Source organism: Dendrobates tinctorius, unplaced genomic scaffold (genome assembly GCF_039654945.1).
Source record: "Dendrobates tinctorius isolate UK_male_01 unplaced genomic scaffold, ASM3965494v1 ptg000102l, whole genome shotgun sequence".
Taxonomy (NCBI): domain Eukaryota; kingdom Metazoa; phylum Chordata; class Amphibia; order Anura; family Dendrobatidae; genus Dendrobates; species Dendrobates tinctorius.
In genome coordinates, this window is record NW_027361770.1 from 15,152,021 (window position 1) to 15,171,980 (window position 19,960).

The window sequence follows — 19,960 nt, forward strand, 5'->3', positions numbered from 1 at the left end:
AGTTCCAACTCTTGAACAGACCACGTAAAGTTGACCATGAGAAAGAAAAGTATGGAGATTGCAAATCGATCCCTACTACTTTCAAGGACTGTCCCTGAGCATTGTTAATGGACATTGCAAATAGCAGATGAACTGGAAACTGGAGGCGTTTAAAATCAAAAAACAAATCAGATGGAATGAGTGGAATTCTTGGAATGAAAATGTCCTCTCCTTTGGCACATCCTGTTTCTGAGCTGTGTATCTAACCCTATCCTGTGTGATAATGCCTGCTGAGCTGTGTGCCTAATCCTCTCCTGTGTGATACTTTCTGCTGAGCTGTGTATCTAATCCTATCGTGTGTTACTGACTGCTCAGCCGTGTATCTAATCCTTTCCTGTGTGATACTGACTGCTGAGCAGTGTATCTAACCCTATCCTGTGTGATACCATCTGCTGAGCCGTGTATCTAACCCTATCCTGTGTGATACCGTCTGCTGAGCCCTGTACCTAATCCTATCCTGTGTGATACTGACTGCTGAGTCGTGTATCTAATGCTATCCTGTGTGATACTGACTGCTGAGCCGTGTATCTAATCCTATTCTGTTTGAACTGGAAACTGGAGGCGTTTAAAATCAAAAAACTGTCATGATCCAGGACGGGATTTCGCTTTGACCCGTCCTGGTTAGACTATGGGTTAATTGTGCTGCCTCTCTCTGGCAGCAGGAGGATATTTAGTGCTCACTGGACCTGGGTCCGGTGTCAGTTATACTCCTGCCCTCGGCTGAGTTAAGTGACCTCTTGTATACGTGTGCCTTGTGCCTGATATCTTGCTTGCTTGTGTGGTTTTGATTTGGTTCTGTCCCTGTTACGAGTTCTGCCTGACCCTCTTGTACTGCGCTACCTCTCGTGTATGACTCTCTGCTTGTGACCCGACTTCTCTCTGCTCGTCCCCTTGGTACCACGTCGCCCTCTTGTGTATGACCTTTGGCTCTGTCTGACTACCCGTCTGTTTGTCCCTCCTGTACCTCATTTGCCCGTACTGCTGTGACCTCTGTTTTGCCTGACTCTGAGTTGTTGTATGGTGTCCTGTCCTATCTGAATACAGGACGCTAAGCCCCGCCCCCTTGCAGTCACATGACCATAGGTCCCGTGCACATTATTCAGTTTCAGTGTCCGCAGGTCTTTGCCTCTTTACCTTCCAGTGCTGACTGGACCCTGACACTATTAGCCTGAAGCACGCATGGTCACCTCTGCTGCCCACTCCACAGGTATCTTTTAGCACTGCTTCTGTTCTCAGGACACACGCACTGGCTCTATGAGCAAGTGCAGTGCGGTGTCTCCGACATAACTGACCCATACCATTTTTTTTTTTTTTTTCCTCCGCTCCCATTCACCTGTGTGTGTGATGGATCCTGTGCACACTCTTTCTGAGCAGGTTAAGCATCTGACGCAGATGTCTCAGAAACTCTTTGGAGAACAAAGAGTCCTGGCTCAGTCTCAGCAGCTGATCGCTGACACTGTGCAGGGGGTTCTTTCATTGGGGGATCGGGATGTTACATTAATTTCCTCTGAGTCTCCAGTGAAGTTACCAGATACCTTTTCTGGAGATAAAAATGACTTCAGAGTTTTCAAGGAGGGCTGTAAGCTTTTTTTTTCCTTAAGACCACACTCTTCTGGGGATGAAAGTCAGAGAGTGGGGGTCATTATGTCTCTGTTAAGGGGAGCCCCCCAAGCTTGGGCTTTCTCCCTTCCTACCACGGCCCCTGAGCGCATGACTGTGGATGCATTTTTTGAGGCCCTGGGGCATATTTATGATGAGCCTGATCGGGTGCGTATGGCTGAGGACAGGCTGATGAGTGTTTGCCAGGGGAAACACTCAGCCGAGTGGTTTTGCTCAGAGTTCAGACGCTGGGCTGCTGAGGTCTGCTGGAACGACACCGCTCTCCGGGGGTTGTTCCGTAGAGGCCTGTCTGAGCATCTGAAAGACGCCTTGGCTCTCCACCCCCCACCTGATGCCCTGGAGGAAGCTATGACACAGGCCGTCCGAATGGATCGCAGGTTACGGGCAAGGGGAGTGATACAAACCGAGACATCATTATTCTCCCAAGGAAGGGGAGCCAGTTCTTCACTGAAAATCACGGTGATGGGAGCCATCAACCTTAAGGAGGAAGAAAGGAGACAACGGCACGTGAGAAAATGCTGTGTTCACAGTGGCGAGTCTGGACATGGGAAAAAGGATTGCCCCTCCCGGCCACTAACCAACAAGCGACTGAGCCCGGGTGATTATCGTGGAGGTCACCCAGGCTCTCAGGTACCCTTTTCTGCATTTTCTAAATTGTCATTTCAAGTGGAACTTTGTTGTGGGGGTGTCTCTACATCCACAACTGCCTTCGTGGATTGCGGTTCATCATTGAACTTTATTGACTCTGACTTGGTGGCCAGGTGTAAGTTAGGGACAGTTAGGTTGGAGACTCCGATTCACCTTGTTGCTATTGACAAAACACCACTGGTTAAGAATGACATTGTGTTTTGTACTGAAGAGTTTCTCCTTAAAGTGAGTTCCTTACACCAGGAACGTATTTCATGTTTTGTAATGAACAACCTGCCTGCGGGACTGGTGTTGGGGTTCCCCTGGTTACAGCTGCATAATCCTGTGATTAATTGGGAATCTCGGGATATTGTTAAATGGGGTCCCTATTGCTCTGAGAAATGTCTTGTTTCTGTGTCTGTGTCGTCCGTGGGTCTAGAAGGCATTCCGGAGTGCCTGATAGATTATACTGACGTTTTCTCCGAAAAAGAGGCTGAGGTTTTACCACCACACCGCCCATTTGATTGTGCCATTGACCTGGTTCCAGGTGCTAAATTGCCCAAAGCCCGCCTGTATAACCTCTCGGGTCCGGAACGGGCTGCGATGAAGGAATATATTTCTGAGAGCCTCCGTAAGGGACATATTCGTCCTTCTGTTTCTCCTGTGGCGGCAGGGTTCTTTTTTGTAAAAAAAAAAGACGGTGGTTTGCGCCCATGCCTCGATTTTCGTGAGTTAAATAAAATAACTGTGAGGAATACTTATCCCCTTCCACTTATTCCTGATTTATACAATCAGTTGTCCGGAGCTAAGTGGTTTTCGAAATTAGACCTACGGGGAGCGTATAACCTTATCCGAGTCTGGGACGGAGATGAATGGAAGACCGCCTTTCTCACTACTGAAGGGTTGTTTGAAAATTTGGTCATGCCCTTCGGCCTGACCAACGCTCCAGCGGTCTTCCAAAATTTCATAAATCATGTGTTCTCCGATTTGATTGGACGTTTTATGGTGGTGTATTTGGATGACATTTTAATCTACTCGCCTGATAAACAGACTCACATTGGTCATGTTCGGGCAGTTCTCCAAAGGCTCAGGGAGAACTGTCTGTTTGCTAAACTTGAAAAATGTTTATTTTTTGTTCAGGAACTGTCCTTTCTGGGGTTCATCGTGTCTGCTGAAAGGTATCGCATGGATCCTAATAAGGTGCAGGCCATTCTCGAGTGGGTTCAACCGTGTGATTTGAAGGGTCTGCAACGTTTCCTAGGGTTCGCTAATTATTATCGGAAATTTATAAGGGGGTTCTCACAGGTGGTTAAACCCCTCACAGACATGACTCAAAAGGGGGCCGATATCAAGAATTGGTCAACCGCAGCGGTAGCGGCATTTCAGTTTTTGAAAAAATGTTTCATGTCGGCCCCGGTTCTTATCCAACCGGACCCCTCTGAACCATTTATTGTTGAGGTAGACGCCTCAGAGGTGGGGGTGGGGGCGGTATTGTCCCAGGGACCCGCCACTTTGACCAATTTAAGACCTTGCGCCTTTTTCTCAAAAAAGTTTTCTCCGGCGGAGAGAAACTATGATGTGGGGAATCGGGAACTTCTGGCCGTAAAATTGGCTTTTGCAGAATGGAGGCATTTTTTGGAGGGGGCTGTTCATCTTATAACGGTAATCACGGACCACAAAAACTTAGCTTACATTGAGTAAGCTAAAAGGTTGACTCCCAGACAGGCTAGATGGTCACTTTTTTTTTCCCGATTCAACTTCTCGATCACTTTTCGACCAGGATCCAAGAATATCAGAGCGGATGCGTTGTCACGCAGTCTTGATCCGGTATCCCCCCCGGAACCTCCATCCTCCATTCTTCAGCCTGGGGTGGTGGTGGCAGAGGTTTCTAATGTGTTGGAACGGGAGATTCGAGAAGCCCAGGCTCTTGCACCTCAGCTAAGCCGGTGGATAAACTTTTTGTGCCAGCTCAGTTTCGTCTCAAGGTCCTCCAGGAGTTCCATGACTCAGTTCTGGGTGGACATCCAGGGATCTCAGCGACCCGGAAGGCCATTGCTAGAATATTCTGGTGGTCTTCTTTAGCCTCTGATGTTGGGGAGTATGTGTCTGCGTGTGAGGTTTGTGCCCGTGCGAAAACTCCCCATAACCGGCCAGCCGGGGAATTGGTACCACTGCCAATTCCTAAGAGACCATGGACTCATCTGTCCATGGATTTCATCACCAACCTTCCCCCTTCCAAGGGTAATACCGTGGTCTGGGTCGTAGTGGACAGGTTTAGTAAGCAGGCACATTTTGTACCTTTGGCAGCTCTACCTAATGTGGAAACATTGTCCAGATTGTTTGTGGAGCATGTGGTGCGGTTGCAAGGGGTACCCCTGAATGTGGTGTCTGATAGGGGAGTGCAATTTGTGTCCAGATTTTGGAGAGCTTTTTGTAGGAGGTTGGGTATTGGTCTGTCCTTTTCATCCGCCTACCATCCAGAGACTAATGGGCAGACTGAGCGGACCAATCAGTCTCTGGAGCAAATTCTGCGTTGTTTGACCTCAGCCCGACAGGATGATTGGTGTTCTGTGTTACCATTGGCTGAGTTTGCTTTTAACAACCGCACTAACCAGTCTACGGGTACATCTCCTTTTTTTTGCAATTATGGGTTTCATCCTCATTTTGGAGAATTTTCCCGCTTGAATTCTGGGTGTCCTGGGGCGGACGAGACGATCCAGCGGTTGGGGGAGGTATGGCGGGAGGTCCAGAATAACATTACGAAGGCCCAGGACAAATTTAAATTTTTTGCGGACAAAAAAACGATCCGTGGGTCCAGTGTTTCAGGTCGGAGATAAGGTATGGTTATCCACCAAAAATATAAGGCTCAAGGTCCCCTCTGCGAAGCTTGGACCCAAGTTTATAGGTCCCTATGTAATTACCGAAGCAGTTAACCCGGTGGCTTTTCGGTTGAGTCTTCTGCAATCTCTAAGGATCCCTAATGTTTTCCATAAGGCCCTTTTGAAACCTGTGAGGTCCAGTGGGGAGGGATCATCATCTTCCCCGACACCGGTTCTGGTAGATGGGCAGGCTGAGTACGAGGTGGAACGAATTGTCGACTCCAGGTTGGTCCGTCGCGCCCTTCAGTATCTGATACATTGGAAGGGCTACGTTCCTGAGGAACGCTCGTGGGTTTCTGCTCGATCAGTTCATGCGGATCGGTTGATCCGAGCCTTTCACGCCAAGTACCCTGAGAGACCTGGGGGTCCAGTGGCCCCCCATTGAGAGGAGGGTACTGTCATGATCCATGACGGGATTTCGCTTTGACCCATCCTGGTTAGACTATGGGTTAATTGTGCTGCCTCTCTCTGGCAGCAGGAGGCTATTTCGTGCTCACTGGACCTGGGTCCGGTGTCAGTTATACTCCTGCCCTCGGCTGAGTTAAGTGACCTCTTGTATACGTGTGCCTTGTGCCTGATATCTTGCTTGCTTGTTCGGTTGTGATCTGGTTCTGTCCCTGTTATGAGTTCTGCCTGACCCTCTTGTACTGCGCTACCTCTCGTGTATGACTCTCTGCTTGTGACCCGACTTCTCTCTGCTCGTCCCCTTGGTACCACGTCGCCCTCTTGTGTATGACCTTTGGCTCTGTCTGACTACCCGTCTGTTTGTCCCTCCTGTACCTCATTTGCCCGTACTGCTGTGACCTCTGTTTTGCCTGACTCTGAGTTGTTGTATGGTGTCCTGTCCTATCTGAATACAGGACGCTAAGCCCCGCCCCCTTGCAGTCACATGACCATAGGTCCCGTGCACATTATTCAGTTTCAGTGTCCGCAGGTTCTTTTGCCTCTTTACCTTCCAGCGCTGACTGGACCCTGACACTCTTAGCCTGAAGCACGCATGGTCACCTCTGCTGCCCACTCCACAGGTATCTTTTAGCACTGCTTCTGTTCTCAGGACACACGCACTGGCTCTATGAGCAAGTGCAGTGCGGTGTCTCTGACAAAAACAAATCAGATGGAATGAGTGGAATTCTTGGAATGAAAATGTCCTCTCCTTTGGCACATCCTGTTTCTGAGCTGTGTATCTAATCCTATCGTGTGTTACTGACTGCTCAGCCGTGTATCTAATCCTATCCTGTGTAATACTGACTGCTGAGCCGTGTACCTAATCCTATCATGTGTTACTGACTGCTTAGCCGTGTATCTAATCTTATCCTGTGTGATACTGACTGCTGAGCTGTGTATCTATTCCTATCCTGTGTGATACTGACTGCTGAGCTGTGTATCTAATCCTATCCTGTGTGATACTGACTGCTGAGCTGTGTATCTAATCCTATCCTGTGTGATACTGACTGCTGGGCCATGTGTCTAATCCTATCCTGTGTGATACTGACTGCTGAGCCATGTATCTAATCCTATCCTGTGTGATACTGGGCTCCCCCTGCAGTCTGTGTCAGAGAGTCGTCTGTGTTGGCACGGTAGTAAATTGTGTTATTTCCAGCATTACAGAAGGACGATAACACCATAGAAATGATAAGAATAATAGGCAAAATTGTTTGGTGAATTGGAACGCGGGGGTACAAATTTCACCTCACAACATAGCCTATGATGCTCTCGGGGTCCAGACGTGTGACTGTGCAAAATTTTGTTGCTGTAGCTACGACGGTGCAGATGCCAATCCCGGACATACACACATACATACATACATACAAACACACACACACACACTTTGAGCTTTATATATTAGATTGCAATAATATTTCATATTTTTAATTAAGAGTCATAGAATCATAGAATCATAGAATCATAGAGTTGGAAGGGACCTCCTGGGCCATCTGGTCCAACCCCCTGCTCAAAGCAGGATTCGCTAAATCATCCCAGTCAGATGTCTGTCCAGCCTCTGTTTGAAGACTTCCATTGAAGGAGAACTCACCACTTCTCGTGGCAGCTTGTTCCACTCATTGATCACTCTAACTGTCAAAAAGTTTTTTCTGATATCTAATCTGTGTCTCCTCCCCTTCAGTTTCATCCCATTGCTTCTAGTCTTTCCTTGTGCAAATGAGAATAAAGTTGATCCTTCTACAATGTGACAGCCCTTTAGATATTTGTAGACAGCTATTAAGTCTCCTCTCAGTCTTCTCTTTTGCAAACTAAACATTCCCAAATCCTGCAACCTTTCCTCATAAGACAGGGTTTGCAGACCGGTCACCATTCTGGTCGCTCTTTTCTGAACTTGCTCCAGTTTGTTGATGTCTTTTTTAAAATGTGGTGCCCAAAACTGGACACAATATTCCAGATGAGGTCTCACCAAAGTGGAGTAGAGGGAAATAATGACTTCACATGATCTAGACTGTATGCTTCTGTTAATACATCCTAGAATTGCATTTGCCTTTTTTGCTGCTGCATCACACTGTTGACTCATATTCAGTCTGTGATCTATTAGTATACCCAAGTCTTTTTCACATGTGCTGTCACTTAGCCCTATTCCTCCCATTCTGTATATGCTTTTTTCATTTTTATTGCCCAGATGTAGTACTTTGCATTTCTCCCTGTTAAAAACCATTCTGTTAGTTGCTGCCCACTTCTCCAGTTTATTTAAATCTTTTTGAATCCTCTCTCTCTCTTCTCTAGTATTAGCTATCCCTCCTAGCTTTGTGTCATCAGCAAATTTAATCAGTTTACCCTCAATTCCTTCATCTAAATCATTGATAAAGATGTTGAACAATACAGGGCCCAGGACAGAGCCCTGTGGTACCCCACTTGAGACATTCTTCCAACTGGATGTGCAGCCATTTCCGACCACTCTTTGGGTCCGATCACTAATCCAGTTATGAATCCACCTAACAGTTGCCTTGTCCATTCCATACTTAGTCATTTTTTCAATAAGGATTGTATGAGAGACTTTGTCAAATGCTTTGCTGAAGTCAAGATATACTATATCTACAGCATTTCCTTGATCCACCCAATCAGTGATACCGTCATAGAAGGAAATTAAGTTAGTCTGACATGACTTATTAGTGACAAACCCATGCTGACTCTGTTTAATCACTTCATTCTTATCCAGGTATTGACATACATGTTGTTTAATAATTTGTTCAAAGATCTTTCCTGGTATAGAAGTCAGACTCACCGGCCTATAGTTGCCTGGGTCCACCTTCTTCCCCTTTTTGAAGATAGGAACAACATTTGCTCTTCTCCAGTCTTCTGGCACTTCTCCTGTTCTCCAAGAATTTTCAAAGATTATGGAGAGGGGTTCAAAAATTTCTTCTGCTATCTCCTTCAGTACTCTGGGGTGTAATTCATCTGGACCTGGAGACTTGAATTCATTTAGGTTAGCTAAGTGTTTCCTCACTATCTTTCTGTTTATAGATATCCTGGATTCTTCTATTCCCTTAATAGGACAGTGAATAACAGTTGATGTTACATTTCCTTTCTGAGAGAAAACAGATGCAAAATAGGAATTTAAAAGTTCAGCCTTCTCAACATCCTGTCTTACCATTTCATTATTTTCATCCTGTAAAAATCCTATAGCATCTTTGACTTTTCTTTTACTTTTGACATATCCCCAAAATCCTTTATTATTGCTTTTGACATCTCTTGCAAGCCTCAATTCATTTTCAGCTTTAGAAAAATCTGATTTGTGCCCTGCAGGTTCTGCAGACAGCATTATATTCTTCTTTAGATATGCCTCCCTCTTTCCATTTTATAAACATTTTTTTCTTCCTTTTTAGCATGTGCTTAAGTTCTGTGTTCATCCATCCTGGCTTCCTTAAATGCTTCCTATTCTTCCCTCTTTTTGGAATTGTTAACAACTGTGCTTTGAGAATTTCATTTTTCAAGATTTCCCATCCTTCCTGGACATTTTTGTCTTTAAGGATATCCAGCCATTGGATCCCTCCAATTCTCTTTCTGAATCCCTTAAAATCTGCCTTTCTGAAATCTAACCTTGACGTCTGAGTCTTCACAGGTCTTCCGCCTCTAGTTATCCAAAATTCTAAAATAGCATGGTCGCTACCTCCTAGCGTCCCAGCCACTTTTACCTCCTCAACCATTTCCTCCCTGTTTATAAGGATTAGATCCAAGGTAGCAGTTCCCCTTGTTTTCTCCCCTACCTTTTGGAAGATAATGTTGTCAACAAGAGAGGATAAGAATTTCCTTGACCTGTTAGTTTTGCCTGAGAGAGATTCCCAACAAATGTCTGGATAGTTGAAATCTCCCATGACAACTATGTCATATTTTTTGGAGAACTTGACCATTTGATGCATAAAGAGTTCATCCATATCTTCAGCTTGCACAGGCGGCCTGTAGTAAATGCCTACAATGGTGTCCTTTCCATTGTTCTGTCCTTGTATTCTTACCCAAACAGTTTCCACAGAACTCCCAGTCTCTGAAGCTTCAATCTCTGTGCAGATATATGTGTTTCTAACATACAATGCGACACCTCCTCCTCGTTTCTCAAGTCTGTTTCTTGCAAATAAGTTGTATCCTTCTAGTCTTGTATTCCAATCATGTGTATTGTCCCACCAAGTTTCAGTGATTCCAATGACATCATATTTCTATTCCTGTGTTAGTAGTTCCAATTCTCCTTGTTTGTTGCCCATGCTTTGTGCATTAGTATAGAAACATTTTAGTTTGTGATAGGTTTCTCTTTCTCCAATATTTTTATTAATTAGATTCTTTTGTCTTTGTTCTTCCTTTCCACTTCTAATAGCAGAGTTCTCAATAGCATTTGTCAGGTGTATGTCTTTTTCTGGTCTTTTGCTTCCCTTCCCATGTTGTTCTAGTTTAAAGCTCTCCTTACAAGTGTAGCAAGGCGACTTCCAAATACATGCTTGGTGTTTGTGGAGAAATGGGGTCAGTGGGTGCTCTTATCTGCTGGTCTGGCTGTCTTTAGCAAGACTGCATGGACCAGGGCCCATACCACTGAGCGCCCGCTCTGTCTCACGTGGGCAATACACTACACAGACAACACAGGGTTAGGGTAAAACAGTGTGGCAACACTTTATTGAACCTCAACACCCAATAGCAAACAGAACATATCCCAGCAATTACCCCAAGATGGTGCACATTACAGGGTCTCACCCTTCCTTTCCGCTGACTTGTCGGGATAATGGTAGATGTTACATCAGAGCTCCCAGGGTCGTTACTCCACCTGTGATACACACACAGAGAGGAGGTAACGACAAGCGTAGGGAGATAACCAAGAGCAGTCCTGTGTTCTTTCAGCTGGGTCCAAAGTACCCTGAGCTGAGATCCTGAAGAGTGACACCAACAAGAAGAAAAGAAGTCTCTTTTATACCCGAGGCAGGTGATCTATTTTTACATTTACCCTGTGTCCTTCAGTCCTCCCTCACAGCCTTTCCCTATTTACCTTCAAAATCAACAAACTGGTTATAGAATACAATACACAATGAGCATATCAGCACACAAACAAGATAAGCACACTATATACAAGTCACTATTCGAGACTTGCTGTCGGGGTACCTCAGGGCTCAGTCCTTGGCCCCCTTCTCTTCTCTCTCTACACAGCCCCAATTGGACAGACCATCAGCAGATTTGGCTTTCAGTACCATCTTTATGCTGATGACACACAACTATTTACATCTTCCACTGACCGTACCCCCTCTGTACTACAGAACGCCAGTGACTGTCTGTCCGCAGTCTCCAATATCATGTCCACTCTATATCTGAAACTCAACCTCTCCAAAACTGAAATTCTTCTGCTCCCGCCGTCTACTAACCTCCCTAAATCTGACATTTCCCTCTCCGTGGGTGGTACCACAATAACACCCCGGCAGCAGGCGCGCTGTCTTTGTGTTATGTTTGACACCAATCTCTCCTTCACATCCCATATACAATCTCTTGCCCGCTCTTGCCACTTACACCTAAAGAACATCTCTGGAATCCGCCCTTTTCTCACCATGGAAACAACAAATACCCTCACTGTAGCATTGATCCACTCCAGCCTGGATTACTGCAGCGCTCTATTAATTGGCCTCCCCGTCACTCGACTATCCACTCTCCAGTCCATACTTAATGCAGTAGCCAGGGTCGTCCTTCTGGCTAATCGGTGCTCGGACGTGTCCGCTCTTCATTATTCATTACACTGGCTGCCCATTCATTATAGGATCCAATTCAAAGTACTTGTTCTCACCCACAAAGCTCTCCACGGTGCGGCACCCCCCTACATCTCCTCCCTCATTTCTGTCTATCGGCCTAGCCGATAACTGCGCTCTGCAAACGACTTTCGACTAACCTCTGCACTAATCCGTACCTTCCACTCCCGACTCCAAGACTTCTCCCGTGCTGCTCCTATCCTCTGGAATGCTCTACCCCAAGAAATTCGGACTAACCACAATTTGCATAGTTTTAGGCGCTCCCTCAAAACACATTTGCTCAGAGCGGCTTATCACGTTCACTAATCAAAGTCATTCTATGTGTAAGTGTGCGTGTGTAGCCCATTCACTATCTCCATCCATCCTTCACTCCCTCAAGATGGCTGGACCTTCATTGTAAATACATCATTGTAAATACACACCTGTACTTTGTATCTCCCTCACCTCATTGTAGATTGTAAGCTCTCACGAGCAGGGTCATCTTATTTCGTCTTATTTTGCTTTAATTATTGTATTGTTAATGTTGTTACTTATGACTTGTGCTTTGAAACTGTTAAACTGTAAAGCGCTGTGGAATATGTTGGCGCTATATAAATAAAGATTATTATTATTATTACTTACACAGTATGTTAAATGGTATGCAAGTCTGTCTTCTTGACCTGCCAGACATAAACCCTTAAATCCACAAGCCAATATACAGATAAAAAGTAAATTCTTCTTGGTTTGCAAAAACATGGTTGTCTGGGAAATTAAGATACAATCTGGTTTCTTCACATTGTGCAATACTGGAACAAGCAAAGTGTCTTCTAAAAACCAGTCAGTGAATATATTACATTTTTAATTTACTTACTAAGAAGAACAAACAGGTTTTATATGGAAAAGTATTTTGGGGGTGTTCAAACAAAAATAAAATATGAACACAAATGTAATCTAAATAATTTAAATGAAGCATATTTGTGCATAAAATTCTTATCTCCCAGATCCTATCCCAATATGTTGCCGGTGTAATAATAATAATAATGTTAGCAAATACCTCAAATTAGGAATGTAGTATAGTTTATCTGATTCATTATGTCTCTTTCCTCATGTGCAGGCATTGAAGTAAATAATAATAATAATAATAATAATAATAATAATAATAATAATACCTTAGGTATCCTTGGTTATGACCACTAACAACTAGCTAACTATCTGTCACTATATCAGTGCACGTTACGTAACCATGGATACCTAAGGTCTTGCAATGCCTGCAAATGAGGAAAGAGACATAGTGAATCAGAAAAACTATGCTACATTTCTAATTGGAGGTATATGATAATATTACTATTATTAGACCCACTACATATTGGGATACGATCTTGGAAATGGGAATACGCCTTTATGTCCTTATTGATCCTTGTATTTAAAAGGGAATCTGACAGTAAGATCAATCACCAAACCGAATATATGTGCATGCAAGTCTTTGAAATACATAGCCACCTTATAATCTTCTGCCTGTTGCGGCATTCCTGAATGATTAGAGTGATAATGCAAATGAGACATTAGGTGCTCGGAGGGTGACAAAGCACTTAAGGAGTCTCTGGTTCTTGAGGTTATTTCCCCTTCCCACACCAACCTCTTTAACTTGATTGATAGATTACTGTCTAAAATCATTGTCTGCACACATGCAGTGACCTATCAAGCAAACTAAAGAGGCAGGAAACAGTGGGGAAACAACTTGGAGAGTTAGTGGATCCTTAAGTGCTCTGTTAGGCACAGATCACTTCATGAATCATTGGCATCTGAATGAAAACGCTTATTTCTCAGGAAAGCAACAACAGATAGAAAATATAAAGGTGCCAATAGATTTATATATTCGATAACTTGCACTCTAATATATGCAGTTTGAGGTGTGGTTGGGGGTGTTCTCTTACTGATAGATTCCCTTTAATGTTACATCATGATGCATTTTTCAAGCGATATAAACTGCAAGCTTGTGGCATTTTCCAACTTTGGGGACATTGGGGACGCAGGTACATGCAATTGGATGCTTTTTGCCGCGTTTGACGATGCATGCGTCGTTTCGTCGTCTGCGGCTGGGTGTGGTAAACGTAACATGTTGCAATTTTGGAGGCGTCAATTTGCCACCTAGAAACGTATGCTATTGTTTGCAGAAGTAATGCGTCGAAAAAATGCATTGCAGTCTATGCGAACGCATGCGTTCTCAAGCACCCGCGTTTATTTGCGTTTGTGAATGCATGTGTTTTTCCTGAATAAACCTGTCTAGACACTAATTAGCCACCCCCCACACAAAGATAGATAAAAAGAGGGAGTGTGCATTGGCAGTCCACAACTCTGCAGACTGCAAACAAGCAAAGAAGAAGCTCTGACCTGTGAAGAATCTCCAATTTGAACAATGTGAGTATAAAAGCCAATGTGTATCTTTTATTTTTCTCTCTTTATATGTACTAATAATTTCTGCCTCTTTTTTCTTGCAGCATTCATCAGAATGTCTTCACCTTCTTCTTCAGAGGAGCGCCCTGTCCCTGAACATGCTGGACAGGAAAGTGAAGTGAGTACATGCCCTATGGATTGGTAAGTATTCTCTCTCACATCTACACATGTGGCAAAAATTTTTTTTTCTTTTTCAGAACAGTTCTTCAATGGCAGCAGAGGGCAAGTACTCTGATTGTACTCTGTTTATTGTATCCTGACTGTACTATTCTTGCCTGTTCATTTCTTCACTTTGCTTATTTCTGTACCTTTTTGGTCTTAACTACTGTTGTTCTTTTTTTCTTGACTTTACTTATTCTTGTCTGTTTTCTGTCTCTGTTGTTTTCTCTCTTTTCCTTTTTCTTAATCTCTCCAGCTTTAATGTATTTCTTTCTTTTCTAGGTTTCAGAACTGGATGAAGACCTCATTGATAAAGACATCCTCATATCCCTGGTCCATGAGTGAGTCCCGTTGTGGGACACCTGGGTTCCGCAGCACTCGGACAACGTGTGGATCCTGCGAATATGGAATGAGGTGGCCAATGTGATGATGGATGGATGGGACAATGCCTCAGATCGGGTCTGCAAGGCATTTCATAAGTATTGCAATGCTGTGTGATGCAGAACTGACCTTGGCCGGGATCACACAACTGTGTGATCACACAGTTGTGTGATCCCGGCCAAAAGTGCATTGTCTAACCATTTTTCTTTTTACAGTGCTCAAAGTCAAAACACGCTGGCGTCAGATGGAGGATCGCTTCAACAAGGACCTTCATCAGGAGAATCGGGGTTCCCAGTGGTTCTGGAACAAGGATCAGAAAATATAAGTACCACCGCATGCTGGCATTTTTGAGACTGGTCCTTGCCACGAAAATGTAAGTATTTTTGTAGTCTGTTAGATTGTGTTGTATTGCCTGATCTATATTTTTCTATTCCACAGGAGTTGGCTCTTTTGCTATTGTAAATGTTTGGTACTAATGTTTTTTTTTATTTTCACAGCACCTGGAGCAGCACCCTTGACACTGGTTCCGGAGCGGTCCTTCATCGAACAGCCATGGACCTGTTCCAGCCATCCACCATCAAAGCAGCAAGTGGGCCTGCAACACAGTCTGGAGACCAGGAAGCTGGTCCATCAGGTGTTCCCCTGTCCCAGGCCTCTGCCATTTCTTTTTCGGCATATCCCTGCCAGCGGCAGAAGGCCTCGGACAGGACACTCATGCCCGAGTTTTTGCATTTGAGCTCAATCTTTCATGATGGACTCAAGGTGATGGGAGACAGACTGGATAATGGCTTCAACCTTATGAAGACACGTATCCAGGATGAAAACTGAAGCCTTGACTAAGTGAAAGGCGACCTCCAGAGGTCAGCACATCACTTTTCCAATCAAATTGCACAGGGCATGTCGGAACACCTTACTCCTGATCTCCAGCTGAATGTAATGCAGGCCTGCAATGCTGCTTATGTGCAGGCTATGCAGAAGAGTCGGTATTTTCAACTCAGCCTTGGCATTTCCACCTGTGCCATCACTGACACACTTGACTTCAATGACGAGCTCTGCTGCATACCACTGCATGGCCACCACCATTCCAAGCCCTGCCAGACACCACTACAGCGCCACCACCATGCCGAGTGCTGTTGGACAGCCCACCGCCACCACCATGCCAAGTGCTGCTTCTGCTTGGACATCCTCCACCACCACTAGCATGCAGCAACTGTACCCGGACGCTGGCAGGACATCCTCCACCACCACCAGCATGCAGCAGCAGCACCCGGACCCTGCTTGGACATCTTCCACCGCCACCGGCATGCAGCAGCCAGCCTTCAGCACCATGGCACAGCAGCAGCAGCACCCGGACCCTGCCAGGCCGTCTACCATGACCAGGCCGCAGGAAGACAACACACCCAGGCTCCCCAGAAACCAGTGCAGATCCCAACAAAAGAGGAAAAAAAACCTAGGACTCTCGCACTCCCTCCCCCCTCACCTCCCAATGTGTCTGTGATGTCAGGTTTGTCTGTCCCTTCCAGTGTGTCTCTCCTGTCCCATGCCTCCAGTACAATCCATGACCTCCCTGACCCCACTAGTTTGATCACCCCTTCTCCTGCAACCCCTGCGTCGTCTTTACCCAGCCTGGCATCCCGACTCAACACCCCCGGTTACATCACTCTACCCCCAGCCGCCACAGTTAATTTTTTATTTTTGTAAATAAATTTCTTGTTTTTTTGCCCCCAATACTGTTTTGTTATTTGTGTATTTCGCATACACCGTGCGCCGTAAAAACACTGCGCCATACACTTTAAGTATTTGACACCACATAGTTCCAGGAGTGACACAGCTTGAAAACTGAGGCTTTGCTTCTTGTGTCTGTGGAGCTATGAGTTGTCAAAAACTAATATGACTTGTGTTTTCTCCAGCATTTCTTCAGTCTGCTTAATGTATGTGATGCAGACTGAAGAGACAAAGGAGGTAACACAAGGCATATCTATACTCACCTGGCAAGCTGTCAGAAATAGTTAATTCAGGATGCACAAAACACAACATCCTGAATTAACTATTTCTGACACCTGGCCTTGTGAGTATAGATATGCCTTGTATTACCTCCATTGTCTTGTCTCTTCAGTCTACGTAATCTATTTAAAACAGACTGAAGAAACAATGGAGATCATACAAGGCATATCTATAGTCACCTGAACAGGTGTCAGAAATAGTGAATTCATGATGCGGGGTTTTTAAGCATCATGAACTTACTATTTCTGACACATGGCCTAGTGAATATAAACTGTCTCTTCAGTTTATGTTATCTATTTAAAACAGACTGAAGTGACTATGGAGGTCATACAAAGCATATCTATACTCACCAGGCCATGTGTCATAAATAGTGAGTTCACGATGCTTAAAAACCCAGCATCATGAATTTACTATTTCTGACACCTGTTCAGGTGAGTATAGATATGCATTCTATGACTTCCATCGTCTCTTCAGTCTGTTTTAAATAGATTACGTAAACTGAAGAGACAATGTAGGTAATACAAGGCATATCTATACTCACCAGGTCTTTTTTCAGAAATAGTGAGTTCAGGATGCTGGGTTTTGTGCATACTGAATTAACTATTTCTGACAGCTGGCCAGGTGAGTATAGATATGCCTTGTATTATACCTCCATCGTCTCTTCAGTCTGCGTCCAATAGATACTGCAGAAGAGACGCAGGATGTAATGACGTCAACTACCATACCACTCACATAATAAGTGGTTTTGAGAGGAAAGACATAGGAGATTCAGTACAGGTATAAAAAAATGTTATTTATTAACAACAAACAATAGGAACATTTTAAACATAACTGGTACATACCCAAACACAACAGAACATTTTACACCATATCATCTTGCTATTCCACACATTTGATTTCAGAAACAAAGTACACAGCAAATTGGTCCCTCATGTGAGCAACTTCAACTGTTGGCCGCAGAGGGTGATGCTGGTAATCTGGCAATAGGTTTGCAACTGGTTCATCCAGTTTGATGTTGGGTCGCTCCTTAGCCATTATCTAATTGTGGCGAATCACAGGCTTTGACCACCTCATCGACAGTCTCCATTTGTAGATTAATGTTTTCCCAAGAATGCGCCATTTGGAGACAAGAATCCCAAAGGAATACTCAACTGTTCTTTGGGCCCTGGTCAGTCTACAGTTAAAAATCCTTTTACTGTGGTTCAAATCCCGACTGGAATATGGCTTCAGTAGCTTTTCACACATCTGAAAGGCCTCATCCCCAACCATAACAAATGGCATCAGTGGGCCTTGAGTGTTGGGGAGAGGTCGTGGCAGGGGTAAATTAAAATGTTTGCCATACAAGCGTCTGCCCATATCAGAATTTTTAAAAGTCTGGGAGTCATTGTCACGGCCAAAAGCTCCAATGTCCACGGCATCTGCTATGGCCATGAGCACTACAGAAAAATATTTTTTGCAGTTAAAGTACTCCGATCCGGTTCTGGCGGGTTTGGTAATCTGTATATGCTTTCCATCCACTGCTCCCAAACAGTTGGGGAAATTACAAACTCTCCAGACTTTGTGGGCAATTTCCTTCCACATTTCTGCAGTGGGTAGGGGGATAAATTCATCCCGGAGAACGTTCCACAAAGCCCAGCAGGTGTCCACAACTATTCCAGACAGGGTGGAAATTCCTATCCGGTACTGAAAATGGAGCGACAAAAGTGTCTGTCCGGTAGCCAGGAATCTGCCAAACAGAGAAAGAAAAAAATTAAGAAGCTAAACAGATAAAGTTGAGAAAAATTAATACAAGGCAGAACAATAATAATTATGACAGGCGTTTGTTTAGAATTATTACGTACCTTAATATGACCAGGAGACGTTCCTCTGTAGGAATCGCTCTACGGAGCTGGGTGTCCTGTCTCCGGATGGTTCAATGGACACGACCAAGCAAATCCCGGAAGGTCTCTTGAGACATGCTGGTATATTCTGGAAATTTCACCAGGTTGGCATTGAGCTCGCTGTATAGGGTGTGGTAGGCTCCACGGCTCTCCCGGACTTCAATAATGGGGTGTCTCCAATAACGCCGATGCCGTCTTCTCTGTCTTTCTCCATTTCTTTGTTGTTCACAAGCAAACGCATAGGCAAGAAACAGCTTTATACTTAAATCCAGCTCTCCATGCAAAGATCCGTTGTGACACAGGATACAGGAGCAAAAAGATATCCCATAAGACACGCCCACTGTTGTCCCATTGGTGGTGTCTGTTTATCTAGTTTTTTCTCCGGTAAAACTTTCCACCATACGCAAAAAAAATGCAAACGCATGCAAAACGCTTCCAAAAGTAGGCAAGCATTGCATTTTTTGACCGCATGCGTAAGCTACTGCATCTAAAAAATGCAGCATTTGCACGCACTTTTTCCTGCGTTTGAGGTTGCGGAAGATACACTGTGGATTCAACCGCAAATGTGAAGCTAGCCTTAGTCATGTAATATGAGTAGAAAATAATTAGCAGAAAATATATTGAAAGTATGCTTAACATTTTTGCCATTATTGCTACAAGCACATTTAATTTTCATTCTAAAAAAAAATCTATATGTATTACTAATTTAAACATAATGCATTTTCTTTATATTTTTAAGATAAAGACATATCCTGCTGATCCATCTAATTCCTTTTTTGACCCCTATGCAACTGTGCAAGAATACCCTGTAAGTAAGAATTGCCTATAGTATAAAGCTATCCTTTTGATTGTATAATGGTGTTGCTCATACATCTTCCTTGTGTCTAAATGAAGATACAGTTGTGGCCAAAAGTATTGACACCCCTGCAATTCTGTCAGATAATGCTCAATTTCTTCCTGAAAATGATTGCAATCACAAATTCTTTGGTATTATTATCTTCATTTAATTTGTCTTAAATGAAAAAACACAAAAGAGAATGAAGCAAAAAGCAAAACAATGATCATTTCACACAAAACTCCAAAAATGGGCCAGACAAAAGTATTGGCACCCTCAGCCTAATACTTGGTTGCACAACCTTTAGCCAAAATAACTGCGACCAGCCGCTTCCGGTAACCATCAATGAGTTTCTTACAATGCTCTGCTGGAATTTTAGACCATTCTTCTTTGGCAAACTGCTCCAGGTCCCTGATATTTGAAGGGTGCCTTCTCCAAACTGCCATTTTTAGATCTCTCCACAGGTGTTCTATGGGATTCAGGTCTGGACTCATTGCTGGCCACCTTAGAAGTCTCCAGTGCTTTCTCTCAAACCATTTTCTAGTGCTTTTTGAAGTGTGTGTTAGGTCATTGTCCTGCTGGAAGATCCATGACCTCTGAGGGAGACCAAGCTTTCTCACACTGGGCCCTACATTATGCTGCAAAATTTGTTGGTAGTCTTCAGACTTCATAATGTCACGTACACGGTCAAGCAGTCCAGTGCTAGAGGCAGCAAAGCAACCCCAAAACATCAGGGAACCTCCGCCATGTTTGACTGTAGGGACCGTGATTTTTTCTTTGAATGCCTCTTTTTTTCTCCTGTAAACTCTATGTTGATGCCTTTACCCAAAAAGCTCTACTTTTGTCTCATCTGACCAGAGAACATTCTTCCAAAACGTTTTAGACTTT

General features: G+C 44.2%; 1 protein-coding gene across 2 annotated transcripts in view; it reads left to right on the plus strand.

Moving 5' to 3' along the window:
- LOC141099734 (band 4.1-like protein 4B) overlaps positions 1 to 19,960 on the plus strand; it is a 129,048-nt gene that overhangs the window by 63,140 nt on the left and 45,948 nt on the right. Inside the window, exon 2 of one of the 2 annotated variants that reach the window (XM_073587754.1) lies at positions 18,977 to 19,045. The exons of the other annotated variant lie outside the window; for it this stretch is intronic. Within the exon in view, the coding sequence (XP_073443855.1) occupies positions 18,977 to 19,045 (69 nt within the window). The remainder of the gene's footprint in view (positions 1 to 18,976; positions 19,046 to 19,960) is intronic. 2 annotated transcript variants of the gene reach the window in all.